Source organism: Poecilia mexicana, unplaced genomic scaffold, assembly GCF_051168715.1.
Source record: "Poecilia mexicana isolate PSO_F unplaced genomic scaffold, ASM5116871v1 scaffold_2, whole genome shotgun sequence".
Classification (NCBI taxonomy): Eukaryota; Metazoa; Chordata; class Actinopteri; order Cyprinodontiformes; family Poeciliidae; genus Poecilia; species Poecilia mexicana.
Window position 1 is genome coordinate 33,407,492 of NW_028263371.1, and position 27,088 is coordinate 33,434,579.

At 37.4% G+C, this 27,088-nt stretch overlaps 2 protein-coding genes across 3 annotated transcripts in view; both read left to right on the top strand.

Annotated features, from left to right (window-relative positions):
• The window catches only part of spega (striated muscle enriched protein kinase a), a 48,713-nt gene extending 43,389 nt beyond the window's left edge, over window positions 1–5,324 (top strand). The window contains exons 35-41 of the mRNA XM_014990523.2: window positions 549–713; window positions 994–1,561; window positions 1,852–2,091; window positions 2,161–2,384; window positions 2,467–2,542; window positions 3,211–3,360; window positions 3,450–5,324. Of these exons, the coding sequence (XP_014846009.2) occupies window positions 549–713; window positions 994–1,561; window positions 1,852–2,091; window positions 2,161–2,384; window positions 2,467–2,542; window positions 3,211–3,360; window positions 3,450–3,687 (1,661 nt within the window). The 3' untranslated portion in view covers window positions 3,688–5,324. The remainder of the gene's footprint in view (window positions 1–548; window positions 714–993; window positions 1,562–1,851; window positions 2,092–2,160; window positions 2,385–2,466; window positions 2,543–3,210; window positions 3,361–3,449) is intronic.
• Window positions 5,325–6,105: 781 nt separating this feature from the next.
• On the top strand, window positions 6,106–26,576 carry LOC106919871 (carboxy-terminal domain RNA polymerase II polypeptide A small phosphatase 1-like). Of its 2 annotated transcripts, XM_088014982.1 has the most exons (8): window positions 6,106–6,399; window positions 9,115–9,258; window positions 20,969–21,117; window positions 21,194–21,289; window positions 22,418–22,474; window positions 22,876–22,968; window positions 23,953–24,138; window positions 24,257–26,576. In XM_088014982.1, exons 2-8 carry the CDS (start codon window positions 9,186–9,188, stop codon window positions 24,383–24,385), a joined length of 783 nt encoding a protein of 260 aa, XP_087871108.1. In that variant the 5' UTR covers window positions 6,106–6,399; window positions 9,115–9,185; the 3' UTR covers window positions 24,386–26,576. The 2 variants fall into 2 exon arrangements, with proteins under 2 accessions (XP_087871108.1, XP_014846016.1); XM_014990530.2 differs by lacking the exon at window positions 6,106–6,399 and having other exon boundaries at window positions 8,869–9,258.
• Window positions 26,577–27,088: the final 512 nt, after the last annotated feature.

The window sequence follows — 27,088 nt, forward strand, 5'->3', positions numbered from 1 at the left end:
TCCTTAATTTATTCTTTCCTTCTTTTGTTCCTTCTTTCCTTCCATCCTTCTTTTCTTCCTTTTTGTGACCTGTCTTCTTTCCGTCCTTTCTTCCTTACGTTTTTAGGTTCCATGTTTAAGCCCTGATGATTCTAAAAGTAGCTTCTATATTATAAAATGTGCATAAATATAAAGGCCTGAGAAGTCTGGAAATGAGTGTTAAAAAGTCTGGAATGTTTATGAACCCTGGATTTGGAGCAGAAGATTAAGTATTTATTAAAAATGTCCACAGTCATATTTGTGTAAAGTTACTAAATTGGTTGCTTATATAAGTCAAGCTGCTTTCAATTCATCTTAAGAGGGAATTAGACACTGTGACAGATGCTAAGCTAATTATTTACTTGATAAGCATGCCAACACTCCCACCTAGTGGTCATAATGTTAACTACAATATGTTCTCTAAGGTTGATCTTGTTCATTAATCTTTTGTGTGTCGTAATGCTGAACTCGTGCAGCATGCTTTATTACTGTACGTTTTTTAAAAATAAATCTTTTGTGTTTTTCTGTAGCTGATTCTAACTGGGTAACTGTGGCCACTGGGATAGCTGACTGTTACTACAATGTCACTGACCTTCCACCAGGGGGGGCTATTAGATTCAGAGTTTCCTGCGTCAATAAGGCAGGACAAGGTCCTCACAGCAACTGCTCTGTTCCAGTCAGCCTGGACTCAACAGGTGAGTTTTCGCCTTAATATAGACAATCAATAATATTGTTATTATTGTGGATCAATACAGGAATTATATAGGAAGTGGAAATGACAAATTAGAGTAATAACCATGACAAAAGGTTATAATAAACAATTAAAGAAGAAACAGTATGATGAAGTTATCCTCCATCTTCTCTTCTGCTTTATGACAGTTTCTTGATGCAGACTGAGATATTGAATGCAGATGTAGTTTCCATAACATGAGACCAATATCTCCCAGTGATCACTGTCTTGTATCTGTTGTGCAGAAGGAGGAGCTTCACCTGCAGTTGCTGTAGTAAAAACAGTCCCAACTCCACCTGAATCAGCGCTGAAACCTAACCCAGATGTCAGAGTCACTTCCACCTTCTCAACCTCTCCTCCTCCTCCATCTGCCCTGACCTCTGACCCTCCCATAGGTTTTCCATCACTGTCTGCTAGCATAAGCCCAGAGGAAAAGCAAAGCAGTGCTCTGCCTTCCTCTGGCACAGTCAAAGCCTCTCCGTCCTTCATCTTGTTCAAGCCCCAGAGTCCAATAAACGTGGTGACCCCTATGACCCAGACCCCGCCTCCTCTTATAAGCCCACCCTCTACCCCTACCAAACCTTTGGTTGCATCCGTACCCAGCTACGTCCCCACCACCGCCACCAAGGCACACGTGGCTCCCACCCCGGTGTCTTTTTCCCCACCGGTTCTCCAGGCCTCCAGCCTGAGCCCCATTGCAGAGGGTGCCAACACCCCGATCAGAGGTACCCCATCTGGACACAGCACGCCCTCTACTGCTCTGAGACAAGGAGTTCCACAGAAACCATACACCTTCCTGGATGAGAAGGCCAGGTTAGACAGAATCCAACTGCATCTAATTGTAGTCAGGGGAAAATTGGAATACTCCATGAAACACCCTCCAAATATTCTTGTTTAATCTTATTTTTTTATTTAGAATTCAAAATTCTGTTCAAAAATACGTCATTTTCATCAAATAGAAATTAAATGTGTTATAACTCACATCGAAAAAGTGTCCTTAAAGAGTAAAAGAGTATGTCCAGTGGTATCTTAGGAGGTCCATCTTTTGATCAGATTAGATTTGTACCTCCTGTAGCTGAAGCTGCTGTGTTTCTTGTGTCCAGAGGTCGGTTTGGGGTGATCCGCGAATGCAGGGAGAACGCCACCGGGAAGATCTACATGGCCAAAATCATTCCCTACAGCCAGGAGAGCAAGCAGGGAGTGCTGAAGGAGTATGAGATCCTAAAGTCACTTCATAGTGAGAAGGTCATGGCTCTCCACGAGGCCTATGTCACACCACGGTACCTGGTGTTGGTGGCTGAATACTGCACTGGCAAAGAGCTGCTGTTCAGCCTCGCTGACAGGTAGGAAGGAGAATATCAAGCTGAGGTTTATAGACTCAGGCAGCTGTTTAAATGCTCCTTTTTTTTAAGGTTTCGGTATTCAGAAGATGATGTAGTTGGCTACCTGGTTCAAATCCTCCAGGCGGTGGAGTACCTCCACAACCGCAGAGTCCTCCACCTAGACCTCAAGCCTGAGAACATCCTGGTGACTAACCTTAACGTGGTTAAGATTGTAGACTTTGGCAGTGCTCAAAGTTTCAACCCCCTCAACCTGGAACCCAAGGGCACAGGAGCAGGAACCTTGGAGTACATGGGTAAGGATCCATGTCACAACTCATCTTCCACACTTCAAAACAAAAGCACAGTTTGATTCTCAAGCATCTTCCTCCTGTTAAGCTCCTGAGATGATCAAAGGGGAAGTTGTTGGTCCTCCTGCTGACATTTGGACCGTTGGTGTCGTCACCTATATCATGTAAGTCTCATCACATCCTTAAAGTCATCATTTACTTTTGGAAGGTCAGTCTGGATTCCTGATGCGAGAGAATTGGAATAACAGTTTGTGGAGATGATCTACTGGACAGGAGAAATGTTTTTTAATTCTGAATTTTCAAATCATCCATCAGCCCATCCATCTGTCCATCAGTTTGGCTGACCGTCTGTCCATCCAACAATTTCATTGTTTGTGTGTCCATTTGTCCATCTGTTCATTTCATCCATTTTAGACTATCCCAGTACAGCTGTAGCTGCTATCCAGTGGCTTGCCACCATCAGTGTGTGAATGTTAATGACTCATTTCATTGTAAAGCATTTTTGAGGCTCCTGAAAAGCACTACATAAGTCTCATGTTATTTCATTTTATTTCTTTCATCCACCCTAGCAATTTAGGTTTAATGAGAGGAATTTGTTTTCTGGCTGGCAAAAGAAGCAGTTATCAAATCAACAGTCAAATACCAAAAGGCTGCATAATCTAAAAACTTTGAGTATTTTTAAAACATGGCAAAGAGTCTTGGTTTACCTCTGACTTCTCATACATACTTTACACAACCTCACTTATGGTATGAAGTGTTAATGGTTCAGTGTGATATGTTCTGTACTGTAGCTGCTGTCAAGCTTTTAATATTGTTTGTTCTTTTCTCTCAGGCTTAGTGGTCGACTGCCCTTTGAAGATAAGGACCCTCAGCAAGTTGAATCTAAAATCCTGATGGCCAAGTTTGACCCTAGCAAACTTTACCCAAATGTTTCCCAAAGTGCCTCAGTTTTTCTCAAGAAGATGTTGAGCAGTTATCCATGGTGACTGCTCATTTATCCAACATAATGTGATAAAAAATCAGCAAGATTTATGAGCATAAAGATCCTAAATTGCAGTTGTGTGTTTTCAGGGCTCGTCCAACCACGCGTGACTGCTTCACCCAGGCCTGGCTGCAGGACTCGTACCTGATGAAACTCCGGAGGCAGACGCTCACCTTCACCTCCAGCCGACTCAAGGAGTTCCTGGTGGAGCAGCAGAGTTGTCGCACAGAGAGTGCCACCAAGCACAAGGTGCTGCTGCGCACCTACCAAGGCTCACCACGCAACCCAGCGTCTGGCACCATGCCACACCTACCCAGCCCCAAGTGAATACTGGGCAGGAGTAGCCCCAACAGAACAACTGCTGATACCAAGCACCGTGGGCAGACAGTTGGACCCACACAGGAATCCATGTGTTACTTTGGAACAAATAAAAACTTAACAGGAGCTGCAGACCACAGAGAATACATTCAACTCATGAACTCCTTATAAACTGTATTAAAAGGACAGGAAGACTTTTGGTTTTAGCCTCTTTGTCATTTGTTAATTCTAACTTTGCCTTTTATTTGCCCTACATTTGATATCCAGTGATGGGCACACTTCCAGTGGAAGTGTGCCCACTATACTATAGCTAATTTTTCATTCAGCCATTTGCTAACCTAGAAAAGTGCACTTAGTTTACCCTAAATTAATATTTCCAAATTAATTCTAAAGCACTAATTTACTTGGTTGTTTTGTAAACTTTCAGTTGAAAAACATTTGACATCTGCTACCAGTTCTGTTTCCTCTCCGAACATTCTTTTTCATTTTCTTTTTACCAAATAACTTTAAAGCAAACAAGAAACATACAGGAACAAAATAATACGCAGCACAGAACAAGATAAAAACATAAATTAAAAAATGTAACTGAATTATAGAACAAGGAAATTATGTCATAATTAAATTGGTTCTTGAGGGTTGTAAGTCTAGCTAATGCTAAACCCCAACTTAAGTTGGTACAAGAAACATACAGAAACAAAAATAATATGCAGCACAGAACAAGATAAAAACATAAATGTGCTAACATAACTGAATTATAGAACATTAGTATTAGCTTCCACTAAATACAATGTTGGTGTAGTGCATTTGCTTTAGCGGAACTAATCTCGATGATTAGGGCTTTAAGTTTAGTATAGCTAACTTTTCAGTTAGCAGTGCCCACCACTGTTGATACCAAGATGCTTTCTTTAATAGTTTTATCTTAAAAACCCATTTTTGTCATGCAGTTTGGTGATAATCGTCATGCTAATGTACCACTATTAAAACTGCTAACTTATTCTACATTTTCTCATTTTAAAACACCAAAAATATTGTTTTTCCCTTCTTTAAAATATGTTTGCTTTTTCATGTTAATTTATTTGCATGTGTGTGCACATTTTTGAGTCAGTTTTCGATATAACTGTAAGGCGAAAAAGAAAAAAAAATGTAATAAAGAAGATGCTTGTTATTGATGTTGAGTCTAAAGGGAAACTGTTTATGGGGAATCTGTTGTACAGCTTCTTGCTCTGTGATCAACTCTAAATCATGATCCAGCTGTGAACAGTGGGTTTTCTATAAAGTGTAATGTGACACTTAGTTGCCATAGTTTGTCAGTATTACAAGTCGGTTGATCTGGTTGCTTAAATCTCGGTCGTCCAGTCAGTGCCTCGGATAAATGTCAAAATTGTTCATATTTAATGTGTGTCTTCATCAGCTGGTTGCAGTATCTGGATATTACAAGAGGTAACTCATCCATACACACATTTAGGCAAATATACATGGAGTCCTTGTAACATTTGAATGCCTCATGTATTGCTCTATTAGATCTTTTGTATGACTTCGGATGGTTCAAGATTTGTAAATGTACCCAGTTGCGGTGTTTATATGTGGAAAAAGATGAAAATGTTTTTACGAGATAGTATGTAATAAAATATTCATACATTTCAGAATATTATGTGTTTTGCTAAGTGTGGTTTAGGGTCTATGGGAGCCCTGAATGGCAAGGGAACATGACCTAAACGTTATTTTTCTCTGACCTTAGAAAGTATCCGGCAGTCATTTTCACATGCAGAAGCATACGGTTAGCTATGCTACTAACACACCATACAAATTCAGTCCATTTGTATGGTGGACAAATGGACTGAATTTGTCCACCATATTCAGTCCATATGGTGGACTGAATATGGTCCACCATATGGACATATTCAGTCCATATGGTGGACTGAATATGGTCCACCATATGGACATATTCAGTCCATATGGTGGACTGAATATGGTACCAATAAACTTGGTACGTTTATTCTCAACGTACCAAGTGAGAATAAAAATCATTCTCACTTGGTACGTTGAGGTGTGCATACTTGACCCCAATATTATGAATCTTAATCCTAGTTTTCAGAAAATCCTGAATTTTTATGTGCATCTCTGTCCATAATTCCTTAAAAAGACTGAATATCAGAGGTGCTGTGGTTGCCCATGGGTTAAGCACATCCCACATAAATAGGCCTTAGTCCTCAATGCGGTCGTTACAGGTTCAATTCCTGGCTTGATGACCTTTGCCACATGTCTCCTTCCTCTCTCTTTACCTACATAGGAATGTAGGTAAAGATTGCTATGTGCCACAGCTGCCTGAGTCTTTTTGGCTCTATAGTGGTCTTTATTTGAAAGTGCTAAGACAGGAGTCTTAGCACTTTCAAATAAAGACCACTATAGAGCCAAAAAAATCTTAAAAAAAAAAAAAAGACAAAACATCAACCGATAATGACAATCTGCAATGGATTTAATGGTTATGAAATGGATTGTGTGGTAAGGCTGAAATTGGAATGCGTTGATATTGATAATTAGGCAAATTTGACTACTTGAGAATACGCCATGAACTCAGCCGTGGGTGCCTTCTTGTGGCTAGAAGAGGTACTACTAAACACAAAAACTAAAAAAAAAAAAAAAAGCGCCCAAAAACAAGTTTATCTTCCTCGCTTGCCCCTCGGGACTGAAAAAGAAAAAGAATAATCCATAATGCATAAGGTCAGTTCATTGGATTTTGTACAGCATTTGTATATGTTTTGTCTTTTCGACAAATAATCTTCAGTAAATAAAAAATAGCGTTATGGCGACTTTGGCAACAATTCTGGAGGAAGCGTGTAGTAATATTACGGAAGAATATGAATAAAAATCTCCGAGGACTGTTATTTTATATCTGAATTAGACTTGAGGAAGTTATATGAAGAAAGACGTGTACCCAATATTGTGGCCAGTGCGGATGTGTGCATATATATATATATATATATATATATATATATATATATATATATATATATATATATATATATATATATATATATGGGTCATTCTATAATTGCAGATACATTTGATGTCCAGAGTCATTATTTTTGGTCTGGTATATTAAAATATTTCAATTTTTAAATGTTTTCGTAATTTATTACTCATTTTAATGGATCATAATATTTAACAAGTAAAAACATTTAAGTAAATACATTTAAAATTGTTTTATATAGCTGAAAAACCAAGATTTCTTGTCGTCCGAGTTGGGTACTGTCTTTTTTATTAACCTGAAAAATGATGCAAAAACCTATGTTTTATTATTTTTCTTTGGTGAATTTGTTTTTTCTGTCTTTTTTTAAACTGCCTAAAAGGTCAATTTAATAACAACATCACATTAAATTAACTCAAAATACCCTTATTTTTGAAAAAATATGTGTCCGAGAATTTTTTGTCAACTCTGTTACCATATGGTTTTGTCCCTGTAAATCTGGGAAATTGCCTTCTACGGCTATATAAACTGCATAAAATTAAGTCATTTACTTTTACTGATAAGACCTGAAACACACAAAGGTCTATGTGCCATTCTCTGGGAAATATTTTAGTTTAAAAATCACAAACGATAACACCTGGTGGTGTTATCGTTTTCAACGTCAATCTTGTTACCAAAGAATCATGAGAAAAATACCACAGATTTTTGATCAGAGACAAGTTTATTTAATGGTTTTTAAACCATTATCTCAGTGGTGTCATGTTTTTTCACAATTTCTACTCACAAGTGGAGTTTTTAATAAAAATGTTTGAAATTGTCAATTCTGTTACTGTCAACTCTGTTACCAAATAGGGTAACAGAGTTGACAATAACAGAGTTTTCAGTTCTAAATTATTATGGTCCTGTCAATTCTGTTACTAACACCAACTCTGTTAGGTAACAGAGTTGACATGTTTATGACATACTTTCACAAAAAAAAAAGGAAAACTGTTGTCTAGAGCACCATATACATTGTTGGTTGACTTCTGCTGTGATTTAGTATTACTGACCAATTTTATTTCTAAAAGAATGATGGTTTTCAATGAGTTTTAATGAAAAACGTTTGACCCTATGTGAACAACTCTGTGAAAAGTTGAGTATCTTTTGATTTTTTAAAATGTATTTTTAAGTAAAACATCTCCATTTAAAGTATTTGGGTAGTAGGACACTTGGTGTAATGGAATAAAAATATTTTAGTCTGCTAGAATTTATTATTTTTTTCACTCACTGTCTATATTGTCCGTAACAGAGTTGACATAACATACCGCAAAATATACGTTTTTTCTAAGAAAAAATTATAAAATATGTAGCTAATGTTTGGCAATTACAGATTTTTTTAAAGTTTAATGCCTTTTCAATAGACTACCTAAGAAAATTTTTAAGAAATGAAAAGTTTTTTTTTGTCATTTCTTGAAGTGCCAAATGTATCTCCAATTATAGAATCACCCATATATATATATATATATATATATATATATATATATATATATATATATATATATATATATATATATATATATATATATATATATATATATATATATATATATATATATATAATTTCGCAGTTAAGTTTTTTCCCCACAAAATTCTTAATCGTATAAAATTCTTAATATTTTGCTCAAACATAAAAAAATATTGTATTGCATACATTTTCTTTTTATTTATAAAAATTACGTAAACAGTTTTTGTTGACGTTAAAGAAACTTTTTCGTGATGCTCCCTTACTGTAGGCAGTTTCAAGGAGACCCGAACTGGGCGTTCCTGAGCTGCTGCCACTTCAAAGGAAAAATAAAAGTTTAAAAAAGTTTTGCTCTTGAGGTTGTTTTTAGAACCAGCCTATAAAGTTGCAGCCTACATCAACCTAGACATCCAAAAAACACTATTCGTAACAACTGAACAGTTGGTATTCAAAGCTGTCTTTGAATACCGTACTTATCATTTAGTTTCGGCTTTTTAAGTCACATTCAGACCGTAACCTTCTGTCCCGAACGCATTTTGCGCACTTTAACAAGTTTACACGGTAAATCATGGATATATTATGAAGGTACATAGAGTATTTTGAACTTAAAAGAACACAGTGTAACTTTTGGAGCAACTTTGTCCTGTTCGGTTTAAGGGACCGTGGCTAAATGTGTCGACGCGGCGAGGCGGAGTGTCGGTGACGGCGGTTCCCTCTTCCTGCGCCACTTTAAGTGAAAAAGGGGCGCCTTGAAACCTCCATGTTTGTATCTTGAAATTGCGAACGGAGTTGAGCACCATATTGAATCAAAGTTACCAACTCTTTAAAACAAATGTTTGGTAACTTTCTAACTTTCTACGTCAGCGGCTTAGAGAGTAGATCCTGCGGCAGAGCTAATGGATGCGCTTTAGGCGACTGCTTTGCCACTTTTCCGGCGCCTTTCAGTTTTGTTTTCGTACATGTTCAGTTCATGCAACAGCACCGGAGTCGGCGAAACAACCCATAAGTTTAAAGCGTGAGATCCGGGATCTGGACGTGATGGACAATCCGTCCTCAGTAATCACCCAAGTGAGCCGGGATGAAGAGGGAAATAAAGCCGCGTCAGAGAAGGGTGAGTGTGTTCATTTTTGTCCTCTGCTGTCATGTCAGGAAAAGTTTTTTTTTTTTTTTTTTTCCTTTTTTTTCTGGTGCAGCTGCGTGGTCAGAGTTCAACATCCAAAACTGCAGTAATCTGCTTACAGCTCATTACAGACTACTGCTCTCATTTTCCATGAAAAGAGTCAGAAAACAACTTGACGCAGTTGAACTGTGAAAGTTTGGTGGTTGTGTGGACAGAGATGATCGTTGCGGCCCTTTGGCTTCTGATAAAAGTGAAGGAAGTGACGTCCCCGCAGCCTGATCATACACATCAACCCAACGTGTCAAATTTTTGCATCGGTATAATACTCTCTTAACAAAATGAATGCAATTAAAATAAGTAATACTACTGAAAAGTATTATAAATAATAACAAATACAGTCAAATAAAAAGTAATTATTACAATATATTACTGTAAATAAATATAATGTTAATTACACACCACTAAAAATGCTTACCTCAGACTGCAAATAGATTCTATTACACCATTAAATTCAATTGAATAAAAAAAACCTGTGAAAGTTTTATAGAATATTGCCCTAATATTGTTATTTAAGCAAATACTATATTTTATTTTTGCAGTTTGATTTGATACATTTTATAATATGTATCACTTAGACTTTTACTCAACATTTCTGATCAAACATTTTTAGTGAAACTACAAATATTCCAGATTTTTCTTTTCATTTCTACTTATATCGAAGATGTTAAAAGTAATAATAGATTACTCATCATTCAGCATTTTTTTGATGAGCAGTAATTATTTATATATAATTTTAAGGTCTTATATTAATGATTGGTATGGTTTCCATTAATAACCATAAATATCAGTTTCTATGTGTAACTGATATTTATGACTGAGACGAAGAAGAGTGGAAAATACAGTTTTCTCTTGTGGATATTTTTGTAGTGGAGGTGGTTACAAAATTCAAAAACAAAATGAAAAAAAATAGTTTTGTTTTGGTTTAAAAAATCAGGTTAAAGGGGATCTAGGTCTATGACTCAGTTTAGCTTTTGTATTTCTCCTACATCAGCATAGACAATGCAGTATTTACAGGTCTTAAAATATCAGATTCATAAGTATGTGTGTTGTGCAATATCTGACAAAATTTTGTTGGGATAGGGAGTGTCATTGTGGAAAAGCTGTGAAAGGTGTGATTTTTTTTAGGAAAAAAATCTAGCTTTAATGCTATTTCTGTATGATCAGTAAGTAAAGACTGACTGTGGTTACTAAAAGTTAACTTTATGGTAGGGATGCCCCGATTGGAGTTTTCTGGTCGATTGCCAGTTTTTAAAAAGCCTGCCCTGCTCATTTTTGTTTTGTGCTATGCAAATTTGTTTTGTCTGAAAAGTCACGAAATATAATACTGTTGCTTATAGATTATAAAACATCTGTAAAAGCTCTGATCTCTATATCTAAAAACTAAAACGTTACTCTCATTACCAAATTTTAGGTGATTGTCATCGGCATAACAGAAGACAAAAGATAAACCACATATTTAACTAATAGATGTTCTTTTCTGCTTAATTATATTTATTGTATTGTCATATAAGCCGCTATATGCATGCTGCCATAAAATGATACAGGTGCTAGCATATCTGTTAACCTCTAGCCTGTTTTTATTTTTTTTGTATTGCCACAACTGACCTGCCTGCTGCACTCTGTCAATAATGAAAAGACATTTTCTGGGTCTGAACTAGGCTTGACAACATGTACATACACTGTTATGTAGTGTATGTAACCTATGTGAAGTTACATACACTACATGTAGCCATTATTGGGCATATTGGATTACCCAACATTTTGACTAATCCATAAATATTGGATTAACCATCCAAAGTATTGAATTCAAGTGTTCCAATCACTTCCATACCTTCAATTAAGCCGGTTACAATCTTTAAAAAGTCTGACTTGCCAATTCCAGTTTTGGCTGATGGCAATTTTTTTTGTCTGAAATGTTGCTTAATGTAGTGAGAAAGTCACTGAGTTTGTAACAGTGGAGTGACTATTGTTAACTGTGCAGACATGACCTGGTAGGCCGGTCTGTCAGTCAAACCTCTCTCACAGGAGCGCAGAAGACAACTGTGGGTGATTTTTAGACCTTTGGTAGAGTTGGGTAGAGTTTCTTGTCCAACACCAGTGTCTGGCCTCACAAATGTTCCCTACATAATCACCATAAATCCTATACACTCATAAACTTTGAAGAAGTGTGAAGCTGTTGGAGCTTCTAACATAAGGCCGACCATAATGACTCAAAGTCAGATGAGTGAAGATCAATTTGCAAATATTTTCTTAACATTGCATGTCTGGAGCTAAGGCAAGAGGTCTTTGATTTGTACACTTTTATTATCTGTAAGCCTTAATCAATATTGGAATGAATAAAGGCTTGAAATATTTCACTCTATGTGTGACAAATATGACTTTTACTTTGTGAAATGAGTGAATATTGTACTTTTTCACACAGTATGTATTTTTTAGCCATGCTTACATGGAAACTTTTGTTCATAAGTAGAAAGGTGCAGTATGCTAAATATGAACTATCAGTGTAGTGTCAGTGTGTTCAACAAGGCAATCGCAATAGACCTCTTGGTCACAATGTCTGGTGGAACATCATATTTCATTTGATGGAGTTTATCAAACCTTAATGAACAATGGTTGCATGATTTTATATTTTCCAGATATTGAGCAGTGATGTTCATCAGGGCATTTGCCATTTTTGACTTCGCTGATGACTGTTTCACAAAACCAGGGTAGCAGATTAAGCTTTTCCTTAAGATTTTCCAGATATCCTGGCTGAGTTAAACCTCCATCTACAAAAGCAGTAATGCATAAGTTACCATGGCGATTTATCCTGTGCAGCTAACCTGCTCTAGACCATGCTAACAGCCAGGTTTAGTTAAGCCTGGAGCCTGATCTATTCAGTCATCGATCACACCGATCAGAAACCAATGAATTTAGTTACTGATTCTGTTTTCTAGTCTGTCTGTTTCTATCTTTTTAATTATGCTGCATGAAATACTATAAGGTAATATTGGTATCCAGTCAAGTATTTTAACATTATGATGGTAGAAAATACTATTATCAATTTTTAAATGATCCATGTGGATTATGTTACTGTTCGATTGGGTTTCTGGAGACCACTGTTCCAGTTTGACAGAAAGGCCTTTAGTAGACCATTGCTGTTTTGAGAGGATTAGAGAAATGGCTGATAAAGAAACAATTGTATTGTAATAAAACAAGTCCATATCAATTTTAGCATACTTTTGATACTTGTACTTATTTACATCATAAATATGCTTTTGTCTCCATCAAGGGGGCTGATAATTAGATGCATTTTATCTACTTATCTGTTAAGCTGTCTTTGCGCTAACAGTTAAAGAATAGATTGTCCCTTCAAAACAAAAGCATCAGAACTCAATCAGGAAGTTAATTATAGGTAAAACTAATTAAAGGCGATATAGGCAGGGACTTTGCAAGTTATTAGTAAGTCATTTGCACATTGTAGTAAATATTTTATTCACATACTTCCTAGATACTGCAAAATGCTCTTATGTTTAATTTTGTTTGTTCTGTATAAGTATTCATAAGATGTTAAAAAAGACTAACATGAATGTTCATATTAAGTTAAAGTTATTTATTTGAGCAATTACAGGTATGATTAAGATGATTTTTAGTTAAAAAATGGTTTGGAAATGTATATTTTGCACTAATTATGTATTCAAATGATCTGCTATCATTTGCTGTTGTAGCAGGGTTCTTTTCTTGAATATGAAGTTCTTCAATTCCTCACAATCCTCAACAAAAAAGATGCTGTTTGTTTGGTGTGACTTATGATGTACACAATTTATATAGTGCGTAGCATCAGCGAATCTGTGATCGACCTCATTGGTCTGTTGAAGAAATCTGAATTACTTTAGCCTGGCTGCACCTCCTGAATCTGGTTTGGTATTTATGATACTGATAAAAGTCAGGATGAGCTGATGGTGCTATGTCAAGCCTGGCTTTATCTCTTATCCTGGATTTTGTAATTCTACTTTTATGAAACAGCCCTCTGGTGATTTTGTACCTGTAGGTCTGAACGTTTGGACGCGACTTTACATTAAATCTATAAGAACTTACCAAACATGTATCAGTTTCTACATGCTGGAGGTATGTTTTGTTCCCACTTTGACAGCCTGTGATTTAAAGTAAGTTTCTATATTTCACTCTTAGTATGCTGTAAGGAAATCTAGTTGGGGACACAGATATTACTAACTATAAATGTTGATGTTACTAGCCATAAAACAGAAATTTCCTTCTGAGACGCACCACACACTTCACTGTTCATGCCAAACAAATCATCCGACTTGTCAGACAGGACACAGACACTTCTGATTTTCACAATAAAACTTCTTGGTCATTGAGAATGACTGCACAAGCTCATTGTTTGTTTCGGGGCCCTGGTGTTGGCCTTTGACCTGGTGGTTGCCTTAGAGGGTACAATGGTGTGGAATGCAACAGAAAATGTGTGGAGAGTAAAATGTATGCATCAGAACTTTGTTTTTATTTGTAAATTTGAATGAAATTGCTCTAGTTTTACGTATTTAGTGACTGAGAAAAAGTGGGGGTTTTCATTTTCAAATTGTACCAATTTGGATCTTCACAACTTCAATCTTTTCAGGTAAACAGGAACACACAGACTTACATGCCTGGATGAGTAGCAGAACAAAACGGCATACTGTACAGTTCCAGTTGTTCCAGTTGAACATTAACAAGAAATGTGCAGGTTACTGGATAATCCTGGAGTCAGTGGCAGTCCCAACATGACACTGACATTTCAGCAGCAGATCAGACCTCCACCACAGAAGAAGAGCATGTTTTGGCAATAAAGGATCAGGTGAAACATGAGCAGATGTTTAGTGGTGGTGCTTGTTTCTTGTACATGTGCAGCAGCTGAATCTGTTGCGTAACTTTGCCTTGATGCATGTTGGGAATGTTGGCTCACTGTCGCTTACAGCCACTGGATGAAGCTTTATGTTGATGTTTGAGCCTGAAATCTGACAGACATTTTTACCCAGTTGAGTGACATAAAGCATGTTTGGAGAAATAAAAAAACATTTTTGATAAGTAGCTATATAGGAAATGTATCATTATTTTTAAAGAGCCACTCTTTCATTCATGTTTTTAGTTTTAATATGAATAAAAACACGGAGAGATAAATTTTCTTCTCTGTCTTGTTGATATTTGTGGAGCATGAGTTTTCTAAAATAAAGCTGTTGCTTTTAGTGCCAGCTTTAGTGGAAAAATTGCTTAATTAAAGCAATTTTTCCGCTTTAAGAGCGGAAAAATTGGTAAAACCTGCAGTTATTATATTACTATATATACACCTAGATTATATTATATATCTGGATGAAAAACTTTTCTTTGTTTATTTCCTTTTATCATCCTCATTTTCTCCACAACTGTAGAAACATTTGCCATAAATTTATAGCTGTCCATTTTATTTTATATTTTTTAAATAAAACTTTCTGTGAGATCAAAGCTGATTTTTAATAGGCATCATCAGTTCTGTCAGCATTTTAAACGCTTTTAGCGATGTTTTTAGCAGCTAAGGTTAGGAGATTAGATGAGCCGCAGAACTCGACTGAAGTATCTGATGTCTGAAGTTGAACATGAAGAGGCAGAAATATGTAAAAAATCATGAGGGGAAGATGTGGGTTATTACGGGGAAATGATGACAGATTTCAGTTATGCCAGGCTGAGGAAACTATTTAATCCACCCGAGCATTTTAATCATGAGAACACAATAACTGACTTCATAAAACAGAATTTGTGTTTACTACTGTTAGTTAGTTAGTTAGTTAGTTAGTTAGTTAGTTAGTTAGTTAGTTAGTTAGTTAGTTAGTTAGTTAGTTACCCCTAAATAAAATCAATGTACCTGCTTTTACAGGGCAATAAATTTTACAAAAAAGTGTAAAAAACATAAAAATGAGCTCCTATATAATTACTGAGTTTAGCTGCAGCAGGAGGCAGCTGATTAGCTTTTATGTGGTCATCTTCGTTGAATGGATGGTCCTGCAAGTTCACATCAAAGTCAGAACGTGAAATTCTCAGAAATTTAATAAGACACAGAGTAGGTAGAAGTATAAACTGCTGTGATGGAAAGATTTATTCTAGCTGTAAAGCTCGGTAAAGGAGGTGTGGTGATGTGTGTTCTGCAGCACAACTAGTTTATCTGATGTATTGAAGTATTCTTGAATCAGATATGAGATTATCTGTGAGCTCAAGGTGGATGAGAGAAAAAAAAAGTGTTGCAATGGCCCAGTCAAAGTCCAGGTCTCTGCATGGATGTAGCTTAGGTTGTATTTATTGTTATTAATTGGGAAAAAAAGGGATTTTTTTTTTCCCCAATTACTTAAATGTTATTAAGTAGGGATGTGCGATATCGGCGCTAACATATCGATGTTTATCATTGTTTAACACATTGCTTAATAAAAATTTTTCCACCTTGTTTATATGTGGTGTTTGTTTGGTCATGTGACAGTGATGCAGTGTGGGATTGTGGGGATTTTATCTGAAGTAATGTAGGCGATGTCATGAAATGTAGCAAAATGTTCATAATACTGGTAAGAGCCATCCATCCATTTTCTATACATTCTTGTCCCTTAGTGGGGTTGGGAGGTGTTGGTGCCTATCTCCAGCTAACGTTCTGGGCGAAAGGTGGGGTAGACCCTGGACAGGTTGCCAGTCTGTCACAGGGCAACACAGAGACAGACAGGACAAACAACCATGCACACACACACTCACACCTAGGGACAATTTAGAGAGACCATTTAACCTTACAGTCATGTTTTTGGACTGTGGGAGGAAGCCGGAGTACCCGGAGAGAACCCAACACGCAAATTCCATGCAGAAAGACCCCAGGCTGGGAATCAAACCCAGAACCTTCTCACTGCAAGGCAACAGCTCTACCAACTGCACCACTGTGCAGCCTACTGGTAAGAGCAATATTCAGATATAGATATACTGTAGATGTTCATATTGGTGCTATGTTGTTATGAAGCATCCTCTGGTTGGCTGTTGGGATCCTTCCAGTCTGCACGTCTCCGTGTCTCAGTGTCTCCGGCTCTGCTTGGCTCCAAACAGCAGCTCCAGTTATTGTTCTGTAACCAGAGCAATTTTTTTTACTTGATTCTTTGATCTTTGTTGAAAACCACATGAATTGTGTTTTATTTTTTTAAGATTGTAAAATGCTACAAAAATTTGTTCAAATAACAATTAGGAGACTTTTACTAGAAGAATTAGAGCAATATAGATGCAAATAACGGCTTTTGGTGTTCCATGGCCTCTTGAAGTGGTTTGAGCTCATTAAAAGAGCTGAAGGCGAAACAGAGGGGCTTCTGGGTGGCATATTGGACTTAAATTTGATACTTAACTCTGTTATGCAACACCTTGCATTATACCACAACTTTATGCTCTCATATATTTATTGGATGTTCTTCTGGAGAAAAAGAGCCATCCTGTACTTTTCTGACTTTCATTCTATGTCTAGTTTAAAGTGTTGGTGTTAAATGTCAGCTGAGCAGATTATGCAACAGTGCTGGCCTTGCTGCTAGTTTATGCTTTTATAGTCAATAGGAAGTGTGTATAAGCATGAATGTCAAAATTATTATTATCATTAATAACACAAAACAGTATTACTGTAATTGTAATATTTCTTATAATTCTTGCATGATAATAGTAATAACTGATGGTTTTAATTATATTTACTGAGCGTTGCTGCTGTAGCAATTAATAATATGAATAGTTATTAGTGCTTATTATTATTATTATTATTATTATTATTTTATTATTATTATTATTGTCAATTAATAATACAAAGTATTAATAAGTATAGTCATAATCATGTTTATTGTTCTCTATTTAATGTCAATAGTAATAACTATTTTAGTTGTAATTAGAGTATTTATTATTATTATTATTATTATTATTATTATTATAGCATTTTATAATAACAGTAGAAAATGATAGCTGTAATTATTTTATTTATTAATATTTTTATCATTATTATTATTAGTTGTTGTTTTTCCTGTAGTGAGGTATGTAGAGATATGATTTCAGTCAAAGATGTAAAGAGTCAAAAACTGAATTCTGTCTCATCTGGCTGCATGCATTCCAGCAGCCATCTTTCTAAAGGGCGCCTCTTTGGTTCCACCAGAAGAGCTGGTAAGTGTCTCTATGCTGCACTGGAAATATGCGTTGAGTTTATTTTTGTCTGCAGCCATCTCAAATTGCAACAAGCTGATAAGCTGAGCAGGAAGAGAAAACAGAAAGTGTTGATTTTTCACAATCAATGTACTATTTACTTCCTGTTTGTGTTTCACTTTAACGCATCAAAAGAATCTGAATTAAAATTTTTTCCTTCTATCTAGCATTTTTTCGCAGGTGAGGTAGTAGAGCATAGTATTACGAAAAAAGCAACAGAAAACCTTAATGCTCTCCTGAAGAACACACATTTTTTAAGACGCAGAACAAGATCACTGGCACTTGAATTTCTTGACCTAAAACCTTTGCTTCAGGTTTACCCATCAGTCAGAGGGGAAGCATCTTTTTCTTCTTCGTTAAATGCCTCCAGTACTTTCCTTTTCGCTACATGTTAGCTCTCTCTTTGTCATTTTCACAGACCCCCTTTTTTTGTAAGTTCATTCATGCTCTGTGTTTTGCAGTCAGCACCCAGTTGGACATTTTTCTTGCAGACAGGCATGTGATGGTGGGGTGGGGAGGCTGGAACACTGAAGTGAATTAAGACTCCTGAGAGCAAATAAGGCCATGGGACTGAAGCTGAAATCCTGAGGATATGAAGGAGTGAAATAAGAAAACATAAGTCTTCCTCTGTGTGTTTCTTATGACATTAGATGCTTTATCTGTTGCAAATTACAGCTTTAATTGCTGTTTGGAGTAAAGAGGAAGCTGAATTTGCAGAAACATAGGAGAAACTGTTCATGACAAGGAAAACAAACTCTGAAATCATGGGACAGTAGTAGTGTTGCTCCTCTTAAAACCTGCTGGCAAGGAGCTTCCTCCCAGTGATACCCGTCTGTTTCCTCTTCCTGTTTTGGCCTGTGCGCGGCAGAGGCCGGCGGAGGGTCACACCGTTGGTTTGAATCCACAAATGGAGGGGGAGGAGGAGGGAAAAAAAGAGGCGTGAGAGCACCACAACAGAGGTTTGTGTGTTAGTAACGCGGTCACGTCCGGATGGAACAAGAGAACAGAGATGGAAGCAAAGTCTGGTGTAAGGAAGAAAAGAGTTTGGAGAAGTGTTTAATTACAGGGATGACAGGCAGAGGAATAAACTTTGTAACTAAGATAAGCGATTGTGACTTGAAACCAACAATACTTCGACTTTAATTAGCTATGAATTAAAGACTTCCTAACTTTCTACTGGAAGTCATAATTCTCTACAAATGTTCCTTTGGGAGGGATGGAGGTCAGTCTTTAGCCCCAAAGACTTTTAACATGACACAAAGAAGAAACTACATTGGCATCTATTACATCTCCAGATTGTCCAGATTCCTGGGACTTCCATTTAAGATTTAAGTCTGAGGTAATTATTAGTGTCTGTTGAACCTGGTTTTATAGAGTTCCAAACATTATTGATATTGGTTGTCTTGGGTGTAGCAAGATGTCTTCACTGGGAGCTTGTTGGGAAAGTAATGGCCATTCAGGGGCTACATTCTTTCAAACGCCAATTGCACAGCAATGTGACGAAGGCTGTCTAAATTCAAATTCTCCTTCCAACGTGTCCTCCTTTTTCTCCAGATGTGAAGGGGACCGGTCATAGTCCACCTTATCCTAAGACTTATTGCAAGCCAAACAGAAGACTTGTGTTGTACCAGTGGCAGATGAAGCAGGATAGTGGGTGCACAGGGTCTGAAGGAAAGGACCGTAGCCTTCCCTTACAAATTCAGAGAATGGTAAAATTTCAGAGTCAAAACCTCCAGTTCAGAGGGGAGGACTCTTCTTTTTTTTTAGGATGTGTAGTCATGCTAGCTTCTAACCTCTATTTCCTGTTTATTACAGACATGAGTAGCGTCAATATCTGACAAAATTATACTCTTTGTAGCCTGGTTGACTTGCTTCATACCAGTAGATGGAAGCATGCCTACTTTGCTTTTTCCTTTTATGACATTTTAGTAGTTCAGACAAAAGTTGCATGACAATTGGATGGAAACACAGATTTGTTATACAACAAAACTTTGAACTGGTGTTATTTGAAGTGGATAAGCAAACGTAGGCTGAAGACCAAGGTTTTACAACTGGGTTTGTGTTAATAATCCAATGAATATTTTTTTAATCAAATAATGAAATTATGACATATACCGTATTTTCTGGGCTATAAGCCGCTTCTTTTTTCCTAAGCTTTGAACCATGCGGCTTATAGGCCAGTGCGGCTTATATGTGGATTTTTCTTCAACCACCAGGGGGCTCTAGAAGGAAGTGAATCATTGGAAGTCAAAATTGGAAATAAAAGAAGAAAGCGCCCATTAAAACGGAATTAGGTTTTAATAGGGAATTGAAATTTGAGAATGTTGCTGATCAGTTAAATAGCATTGAGGGGAAAAAGAAGATTTTTTGTTTTTTAAATAACACTGGGAGATAATATTGGGAGAATTTGAGGTATAGATATTAGGATTCAATAGATGGCAGTAGTGCAACAATAATGGATGCAAGCTGCTGTTGAAATCTAAAGAAGCAGGAGAAGAAGACACCCATTTTCATTTAGCACATGCTAGTAGCAGAAACGAAGGAGATTTTTCTCTTCAAACTCATACGCCCTCATAATCAGTTCAGTTAAATCTAAACTTGGCAACTTTTTCTTTATCAACCATAATAAATGTGACCTGTTATGACTCAAATTTTGGGTGTTCGCCCCCCTCTGCTGCGTTCTGCATCGTTGTGGAAAACCTAGAACGGCAGAGATATCTGTTTACTGGTTTTTCTAAAAAATTTGGAGGTGCGGCTTATAGTCCGGAATATACAGTAATTAAAATGGTGGACAAAAATGGTAAAAAGAAATAAATACATCTTTTTCACCATTAAAGATCAAGCATGTAATTTCTCTTAATGAATACTTTATTGGTGATATTTAAGACTAAAGATTTTTGATTGTACATAAATCCAAGTCTTGGCTTAAGGGCTGACCTTGATGAATCAATCTGTGGAAACTCAAGGCAGATGTTTATTTGTGTCACACCTTCCAAGTCTGTGAAGACAATTATTAAAATAAAAAAAATGGCAATTTAACAATGGAACAACTAGCATCACTGTCAGCCAAAAATAAGTTTCCTCAAACAAAGAAATCATGATGAGCGTCACATGACCCAAGGCCTACAAAAGGCAGGTTTTCTTTGTTTCTGCTTCCAGTTGGACAAAGGTTACCAGAGGGGAAGTTTTATTTTAGCCTCCAGTTGACTTCATAGTGGGTGTGTCTCTGGGTTTCCTCAGAGTATCCGCAGCTTGCCTAACAATACCTCACTTATGACATTCACCACAAAGCATCAGAGAAGAATCAGACTTTTTTAAAGCAGAAAGTGGTTAAAATTAAGTAGTTGCGCCTCATTCCTTTTCAAACCTCCTAATGTGTTCATCTTCGTACAGTCTGGAAGGTTAAGACTGACTCTGTGAATTCCTGTCTTTTCTGCAGGCTCTTCTCCCTCCCCGTCATCTAAGAAGCCGCGAAGCAGAGGCCTATTCTCCGGCCTGTTCTGTTGCCTTTGCCGGGACCAGCCTGAACCCCCACCCGTCAACAACAACGCCCCTCTCTTAGTGGAGGAGAATGGGACAGTCTCCAAGGTGTGCTTACTTCCTCCTTGGTTGAATCAGAGAGGAAAGTGTTGGGTTTGCAGTCAACATGTGTGTTTCTGTCCAGGTCAAGCCACTGCTGCCTCCAGTCAAGTCAAAAGACGCTGGGAAGATCTGTGTGGTGATAGACCTGGACGAGACGTTAGTTCACAGCTCTTTTAAGGTGAGTCACAGGGGGATTATGGGTACAACAAAAACGTGACAATAACAAGGTCTTTGGGGAAGAAATTGTTGTTGTCCATCAATGTGGGAATAGTTGTAAGGCCAAAATATCCCAAGTTTGTAGAAAGCAATTAATGTTTGCCAGTCTTCCCGGAAGTAGACCTCCCAGCAAATCCACCCCAAGGTCTGAGCTCAGACCAGGTTCAAAGGTCAGATAACAGGGTTCGAAACAGAAAGGTGGAAGCCTTCAGTTGAATAAATAAGTTGGACGTGAGACCTCTACTCCACTTTAGGAGAAAACTAAATCTTTAGGAGAAAACTAAATCTAACATGTCAATAGTTAGATGTGAACTGCAGCGTTCCTGCAGTTCACATCTATTCCAGTCTGGAAAAGTCTGGAATTTGATTCAAGTGCTTTTTTTATGTCTGGATAACTGGAATAGGAATTTTGAGAAGTATTTGCTTTGTAAACTTCTGTCTCTTCCCTTTGCTTTCTTCCTTATTTTTCTCCTTCCACATGTCCTTCTTTCTTTGCCCAAGACCTTTTTTCTATGGTTTTCATTCATTCATTTTTGTTCATTTGTTCCTTCCCTTCTTACTCCTTCTTTTCTTCCTTCCTTTGTTTATTTTCTTTTTGTTCCTTCTTTCCTTCCTGTCTGCCCATCTCTTGAAATATTCAGTCTTCTATTTAAGAGTGTTCCTATAACCACAGTGAAGTTCGTTATTTGCTTTTTGGTAATATAATAATCTTTGGAAATATGAGTCTGGAAAAGTAAACATGGAGAACTTGTAGGAACACAGTGGTGGGAGTGTGATGATGGGGACTTCTACTGCAGGTCCAGGACCAGAGCAGCTCACCCACTGAGTTTACTGAAGTCAAAAATGTTTTTTTCAATATGTAAGGAAAATGCCTTAAAGAAATCAGAGACCAGCTCAGTTTCTTTCTGTTTAACTCAGTCTGTTCCTTACTGTCAGTGAATTTCCATCAACTGACCGGCTGGTTTCTAAAAACCAGAACAACACCTTTCCATGCAAAGTCTTTTTCATTCTCCAAAAGGCATTGCTATATTCTTTACAGAGACGCTGGATGTTTAATTACTAACGTCTCCATGTCTGTCTCTTTCACCAGCCTGTGAACAATGCAGATTTCATCATTCCCGTGGAAATAGATGGAACCGTACACCAGGTAACACCACTCTGTCATCTCCCCATGTCTCTGATTGGCAGGTGTCATCTGAGTTCAAGTGACTGACAGAGCGGGATGATGTGCCTCATGGCTCTGGGCCTGATTCAAGTAATCCAGGATAGGTTTGTTCAGACAAGCACAGCCTGTTCCGGATGACTTGGTTCAGGAACGTTGGCCTCGGACACCAATGCTGCCGCCTTCAGGAGAACTTCATTGGCTCACATATACTGTCTGACTACCATCTATGCACATACCTTGATATTCAGCTTCAGATGCAAGTCTGATGCTGCCCTTAGCTTCGTTTTGCATTCAGATATATTTGACGCTGTCGACTGGAATCTGCAGAAACATGTTGCCTTTCAGAGAAAATTAGGCCGATTTGAAGATTCCTGTGTTTCCAGGTATATGTCCTGAAGCGGCCGCATGTCGACGAGTTCCTGAAGAGGATGGGAGAGCTCTTCGAGTGTGTCCTGTTCACTGCCAGTTTAGCAAAGGTAACAGCTTTAGCATGGAGGAGGATCTGTCCATTTCTGTACAGTAAATTAGAAGGTAATCCGTAGTGGAAAAGCCTGACCTTTGACAGTGCTTGCAGTAAATAAAAACATGTCAAAGGAGACACTGTTAGGCAGTTGAACATTTGAAATAATGTTGTCAAGCAGGAACAGGAAATATTTCTAAACGTTTGCAGGCAGAGGTGATGCAACACGGTGTAAAGTGATATATTTCTAATCTGTGAAGAAATACAAAGTGATTTGCAATGTTTTGAGTTTTCTTTCCACAGAATTTTGAGTTAACTTGTGACTATGACAAGCTAATTTACAAAAAACTGCAGGGAGAAAGGATCTCCTGCAGCAGTCAGTCTTGCAACACACAATAAGAAGCCTCTGACTGAAGACTGTCACTATATGTCCGTCATAACATGCTAACAGCTATTCCAGACTAACATGTCATGTATGACACTGGTAATTCTGCTCATTTGCTTTTGCCACACCTTTTTAAATCTGTCTGCTCGTACGGTTAAAGAGGTGTTGGAGTAAGGGATGTGATGCTCATTTGTTAAGATTTCTGCTTTGGATTTTCATCTCACTCTTCATTACAGTTTTGAAAAATCATTTGTTTATGCAAACCTTTTTTGGCCAAACAACTTTGGAAAATAATTATTTTCTTCTGGAGAGATTAGCATCTGCTATAAATGTTTTCCACTTTGCAGTAAGAGAGTGGGAATAGCTGAACATCGACCTTTGTTCATATCTTTCTGTCTTGGCGTTGTAAAATTCACTTTTTGGACAATTCACAAATTCCACTTTGACTTATTAAATTACACATTTGATTGTGGGAAAACTTACTCGATTATATATTTAGTTTTATTGATGACACTTTTCTGAGATCATTGCCTGCTGCTCTGACACAGGCTCATGCTAACACAAACCAAGCGTCTTTAAATGGGTCCTGTAAATCTGACCGTGTCTTTCCGTCAGTACGCAGACCCCGTCTCTGACCTCCTGGACAAGTGGGGGGCATTCCGCTGCCGCCTCTTTAGGGAGTCGTGCGTTTTCCACCGAGGTAATTACGTGAAGGACCTGAGTCGTCTGGGTCGTGATCTCAACAAAGTCATTATTGTGGACAACTCCCCCGCCTCCTACATCTTCCATCCCGACAATGCAGTGAGTGCACACACAGTCTTCACTGTCTCTGGACATTTAATTTTATTTTTCTATGACAGCTGGCTATTAGTCATTGCATTGAGTGACGTTAAATATTCTCCATATTGTCTCTGTGAAGGTTCCCGTTGCTTCTTGGTTCGACGACATGTCCGACACCGAGCTGATGGACCTCATCCCGTTCTTCGAGAGGCTGAGCAAAGTGGACAACGTCTACACAGTCCTCAAGCAACAAGGGACTCCGAGCTAACACCGTTGAGGTCTTCACCTCAGCTCCGAACAAAACGCCGTAGAAACAAAACAGAAAGAGAGAAAAAAGCCGAACACACCAGCGAGGCTTGAGCTCCACCTATCACTGCCCACCAGAAAACAACGCTGCTTCACAGCTGACAGAGCCTTCACCCTCCCAGTAGACAACCAGCTTCCTGACCGGCGCTGCCATCTTCTGGTCAAACACAGACAGGATGAATGAATATTTAATGACACAGTGTAGCCACGAATCCTCTGGATTCCACCTGGGTACTGGACGCTGATTTCTCCATGGGATGCTCCTTTAAACTGATTTGAAAGGAATTTTTTCGAAAGGTTTACATGAAAGGACACGTGTTCCATCCAAGCAATGCAGATCATTCATGTCTCCTACGCATGTTGGACCAGCGTTCATTTGACCCTCATTTTTAGCGCTGTTCTGGAATTATAAAATAATCTCATTCAAATTAATTACAGTCAGAGCTGTAAGAGTTTAAAATATTAAAAGATAAGTGATTGGACAGCACTTTACTGTTTGATGTGTAGACTATAGTGCAACTGATGATTTTTGTGCACAAACAATGTTTAGAAAATAGCATAAAAGTTCAAATTTAGTATTATTTCTGCATAATTCCCCACCACTTCATGCTTTTAAAAAGGCTAGATTTGATCTTATTGAACCGGAAAAAGAGCAGCTCTCAGTGGTTGTTGGGTCGATAAACGCCATGACCAGTTGAGTTCAGAGGACCAGAACTGTCTTCCAACCCAACCCCTGGAAACCAGTCACTGTTAATGGTGCATCACAACTGTGTCGGATTTGTTCCTTGCTTTAAAGCCACGCACAAATCGTGAACTTTTTTTCTTCTTTTTAACTTGGGTTTAACAGACTGTATTTAAAGTTCTGTTGTAGTGAAACAGTAGGCTTGAGATATTTACTTCCCTAAGCGGTACTTGTAGCCTGGAGGCAAGTTTGTGACGTTGTTAGAAGATGCTTGTTTGGGGAGCATAAAACCATCTGTTGCAATAAATGGTTTGGTTCAGTCCAAATTTAAAGGATAAATCCACCTCGAAGCCGTTCAACACTATTGGTTCTGTTACTTGGCTGAAGTTCTTCATCTTCAGGACATAAATGGATGTAATATTAACTGTAATGTAGCGCAGCCATGTTAACATTCTTTCGATTTGAAATATAATCACAGAAAATAACATCCACTCCTTAAGGTTTTTTTTTAATATATTATTGAGCGTTGTTAAAGGCATTGTAGGAAGTGTAGGAAATCACTATGTACACAATTGCTGACAAGGTAGAGCTGATTTAACGCTGGAATGTGTACTTTTTTTCCAATCTCACCTTCTTGGAGATCGTTTTCCTGGTCTGTTGGAATGAAGAGCAGCACATTCTCCAACAATCCACTGTTCCACGTTTGCGATGACAATGGCCTGTATTGACACTGATGAATGAAAATGGTGGGTTAGACTATGAGCCTGGGTAGCAGGCTTTGGATGGGGCAGGGAGATTAAGAGCTATTGAATTATTTTTATATATATATAAAAAAAAAAACTTTTCAATCAAGTTAGCTTGTTGTTTTTGAATACTTACTGATTTTTATTTCTTATTTCACCAAGGAGTGGTCATCTGATACAATATTTATAGTGTGTTTTCCAATCAGCTCTTTTTTCTATGCAAGACTTGGTTGGATACCTCATATCTTGGTAGAATATGGATCAGAACTGCCCACAGATAACTGAAAATATAGTACCTTACTGTTTTAGGCACATAACAGGGTAACTGTTTTAAAATGTGTTCTCCATGTAAGCCATCGTCACGTGTGTTAGATTCAGAAATGACGCTATTTTCAATTCATTGGCAAAGTATTTATAGGAACATGAAATCGTTTAGTCATGTGATTACATTTATGAGTATTGCGTCACTATGGGGCCCATTTGCTGATACTGTACTTCTTACACATTAATAGATATGTATATGTTGTTTTGCACAGTAATAAAGCAAACAAATTTCATTAATATATATGGAATATTCATTTTACTGTACTCATGATTCAATAGATGTAACCTAATTTTTGACTTTTGTTGTTTTCTCATACCAAATACTGTATGACTGTATGTAATATTGCCATCTTTCTCTCTCTCTCTCTCTCTCCTATAAATGCTCATTGCAAGATGGTCCAAGTGCTACTTTGTAAAGCATTTTCTGTTCAACGGGATCAGAGAAACGTGTTTTAAAATGGAATTCTGACAAACAGTTTTCCAGCCTGAAATTTTAGCTTTTTCAGTCAGATTTTCTCTCAACCACTAAATACAAATATATACTGAAAATCAACCAGACATCTACAGTTGTTGGGATTTATTGTCTGCATTGTCCAAACACAAGTAAAATCTACATTTCTGGATAGCACCGTTCTGCACAATACAAACAAAAAGCAATATGATGGCTAAAATGTCCATTAAAGGCAATTTTGTGGTAAATGAACCAAATGTTTTATCAGTGTAGTTTTAGAAATGGAAATTCTAACAATATTGTTTAAAATAAGGATGAAGGTTTGGACAATCTTGAAACTAAATTCCCTTTTCTATGTCTATCCTGTTTAACATAACTTTAAAAGCACACACACATATCTATATAGTGAGTCACCTAAAATGAGAAAATTACTTGTTCTAACAATATAACGTTCGTGAATTTATG